This window comes from Triticum aestivum, chromosome 2D (assembly GCF_018294505.1).
Source record: "Triticum aestivum cultivar Chinese Spring chromosome 2D, IWGSC CS RefSeq v2.1, whole genome shotgun sequence".
NCBI lineage: Eukaryota > Viridiplantae > Streptophyta > Magnoliopsida > Poales > Poaceae > Triticum > Triticum aestivum.
Window position 1 is genome coordinate 502,538,323 of NC_057799.1, and position 2,475 is coordinate 502,540,797.

At 54.6% G+C, this 2,475-nt stretch overlaps 1 protein-coding gene across 1 annotated transcript; it reads right to left on the reverse strand.

Annotated features, from left to right (window-relative positions):
* Nucleotides 1–328: 328 nt before the first annotated feature.
* LOC123049709 (E3 ubiquitin-protein ligase EL5-like) lies at nt 329–1,651 on the reverse strand. Its single transcript, XM_044472594.1, has one exon. The coding sequence runs from the start codon at nt 1,472–1,474 to the stop codon at nt 947–949; it is 528 nt and encodes a 175-aa protein (XP_044328529.1). The 5' UTR covers nt 1,475–1,651; the 3' UTR covers nt 329–946.
* Nucleotides 1,652–2,475: the final 824 nt, after the last annotated feature.

A 2,475-nucleotide genomic window follows, 5' to 3' on the forward strand; every position in this document is an offset into this window, starting at 1 on the left:
GGCTTTTAACATGGTAATTTTTTCCATACTACTATACGTACTTTAAAGAATTTTCGACATGCCTTTTTACCAACATTTTTTGCCAAATTCATTTTTTTTTCAAGTGAATGACGACTCGTGCAGACTGCTTGAGGCCCAATACAGAGGCTATGGCATGTGCTGTCCTATTTGCTTCATGTCCACGGTGTTAAATTGTCGTTGTACTGAATTCTCTCATTAGCGCTCGGCAATCATATCTAACATCGCACTGAAGGCAGATCGAAGGCGCCGCCGACGAGAGGCAAGCCGCATGCCGCCTGTTCGCTCGCAAATTGGGACAAAGGGGTAACGGAAGAAAGTGGATTTTTTTTCTTGAAGTATTAGAAAATGGATTTCCGTGTACCTAGGTTCCAAAAATTCTCTCCCGGTAGATTTCCTAGCTTTCTTTTGTGCATAATAGATTTTCTAACTTTAATCACCAGCTTATAGTATATTTGTGAATATAACGATGATTGTCTCTTTTCTTGGCGGGAAGGTAACGATGATTAGTTACACGTCGATTCCATGCAGTTGAAGCTGAGCAACGAGAAGAAATTAATCATCGATAACAACGTGTCAACACGGATGCAGCTTCGTACCCAACAATTCCAGAAGATAGAACAGTGCACTTGACTGGACTTGACGGACGCAGGACACATTGCCAGCCCATCTCAAATTCTCAATGGGCCAATCTTTATTGTGATCACTGATTCGATTCTCTTCCCTAAACACGGACGGTACTGCTCGATATATTTTCTCAACAGGAGTTGGTCAATAATTTCCCGTGTGCCCATTGATTAGCACAGGTACTGCTCGGTGGTTAGTCGTCCTGATCGCGAGCAGCCCGCGATTGGCCTGCTGCACCCATCCACAGTACGGATGCGCCCGAAATGACAAAACTGCCCCCCGTGCACGTACGGAGGGAGAGCTAGCTGAACCGGGCCCTGGCATTGGCGAGCAGCCCCCCGCGCTGACGAGGCAACAGGTTGGACCGGCACAACGGGCACGTCACCTCGCCGACGTCGATCCACCGGTCGATGCAGCCTCTGTGGAAGGCGTGGGAGCAGTTGCCCAGCGGCCGCACCTCGTCCGTCAGCTCCAGCCGCTCCAGGCACACCCTGCACGTACTCGCGTCGCCGTCGTCGTCATCGTCGTGGCGACCCGCCGGTGCCGGCCTCTTCGACGTCGACGATCGCGACCGCTCCGCCAGGTGCACGGCGAACTCGACCGGGGGCAGCCGCTGCTTCACCGTCTCCGGAAGCGCGCCGTCCCGGTTGGGACGGCGGCGGCCGCCGCTGATGAGCGCCGCGTGCTCCTCGGGGGTGTAGGGGAACTCGTAGAGGCCGAGGAGGCAGAGGATGAGCACGAAAGCCAGCGCGGTGGCGTGGAAGAACCTGAACACGGCGGCGATGGGCCGGGGCACCGCGTTGCAGTAGCACACCAGCGGGAAGGTCATCGCGCACGCGCGGCGCGGCCAGCGGGCGGGCGGGCGAGAGCACTTCGCTGCCGTCGGAGCGCAACGGGCAGCAGCCAACCAGGTGGACGCCGTGCGTGCGTGCGCGCGCGTTTGGGCTTCACAAGGCAAAACGCGAGTGGGTACACCAACGGCGCATCTATAGGCTGAAGAAGTGAAGAGGAAAAGCGGCTTGTTTTATCGTGTCTGGCGAGGTGCGCTCGCGTGTGTCGACCGGGGGTCCAGGAAGTGGACCGGAAAGGGCGTGCCGTTGCGGCGTGGCTGTCGCGCGCTCGAGGATTTCGTGTGGGCAACGTCGTCGCGGGCTGACCGGCTCTCATGTCACGGGCTCACGGCTCCCCGTGTCCATCAGTGTGGTGCGGGGTCACTGTGACTCCTCCGTCCACTGTCCTCTCTCTCTCAGCACGCCAATCGCGAACAGAATTAGAGGGTGTCGGCTGGGCACGTGCTCATTCGATGATTTGGTGCAAGGAGACCGGTGGCTGGAACACCGTCTTTGTTTCCGGTTGGGGCCTGTTCGGCGGCAAACCGCGTGCTGCATAGAGTATTCACAAGTTTAGCATGATCCGAGTTTAGGTTTGGCATGTCGTGCGTGCGATGTCACGCAGGTTTGGCGGCCACCCGGCAACGTTGGCATTGTGTAACACGACTATAGGCGAGCTTCGTCAGGGACTCCGTCTCCTTCTGCCTTTTTCACATGTTTCGGCAGCTTATTTAATTTGTGAGCGTCCACGTATAGTCTTGTCGGCTCGTCGCTCGCCCTTATGACCACTCTATGGCGCTCTGTGCCATTTTTTAAAGCGTTGAATCTCAATCTATACTCAATACTACCTCCGTTTCGATGAATAAGTCATTCACAAGAATGATGTTACTCATATTTAAGAAATATTTTTTCCAACCATGCTGAAGAACTGCATGTCATCATATTTAAAAAGATCTAGTTAACTGCTTTCGCTTCGGTTTCCCCTTCCCGTAAGAGGCGG

Bases quoted from the DNA above. Each gene is read 5' to 3' on its own strand.
- LOC123049709 (XM_044472594.1), bottom strand. From the start codon at position 1,474: ATGACCTTCCCGCTGGTGTGCTACTGCAACGCGGTGCCCCGGCCCATC.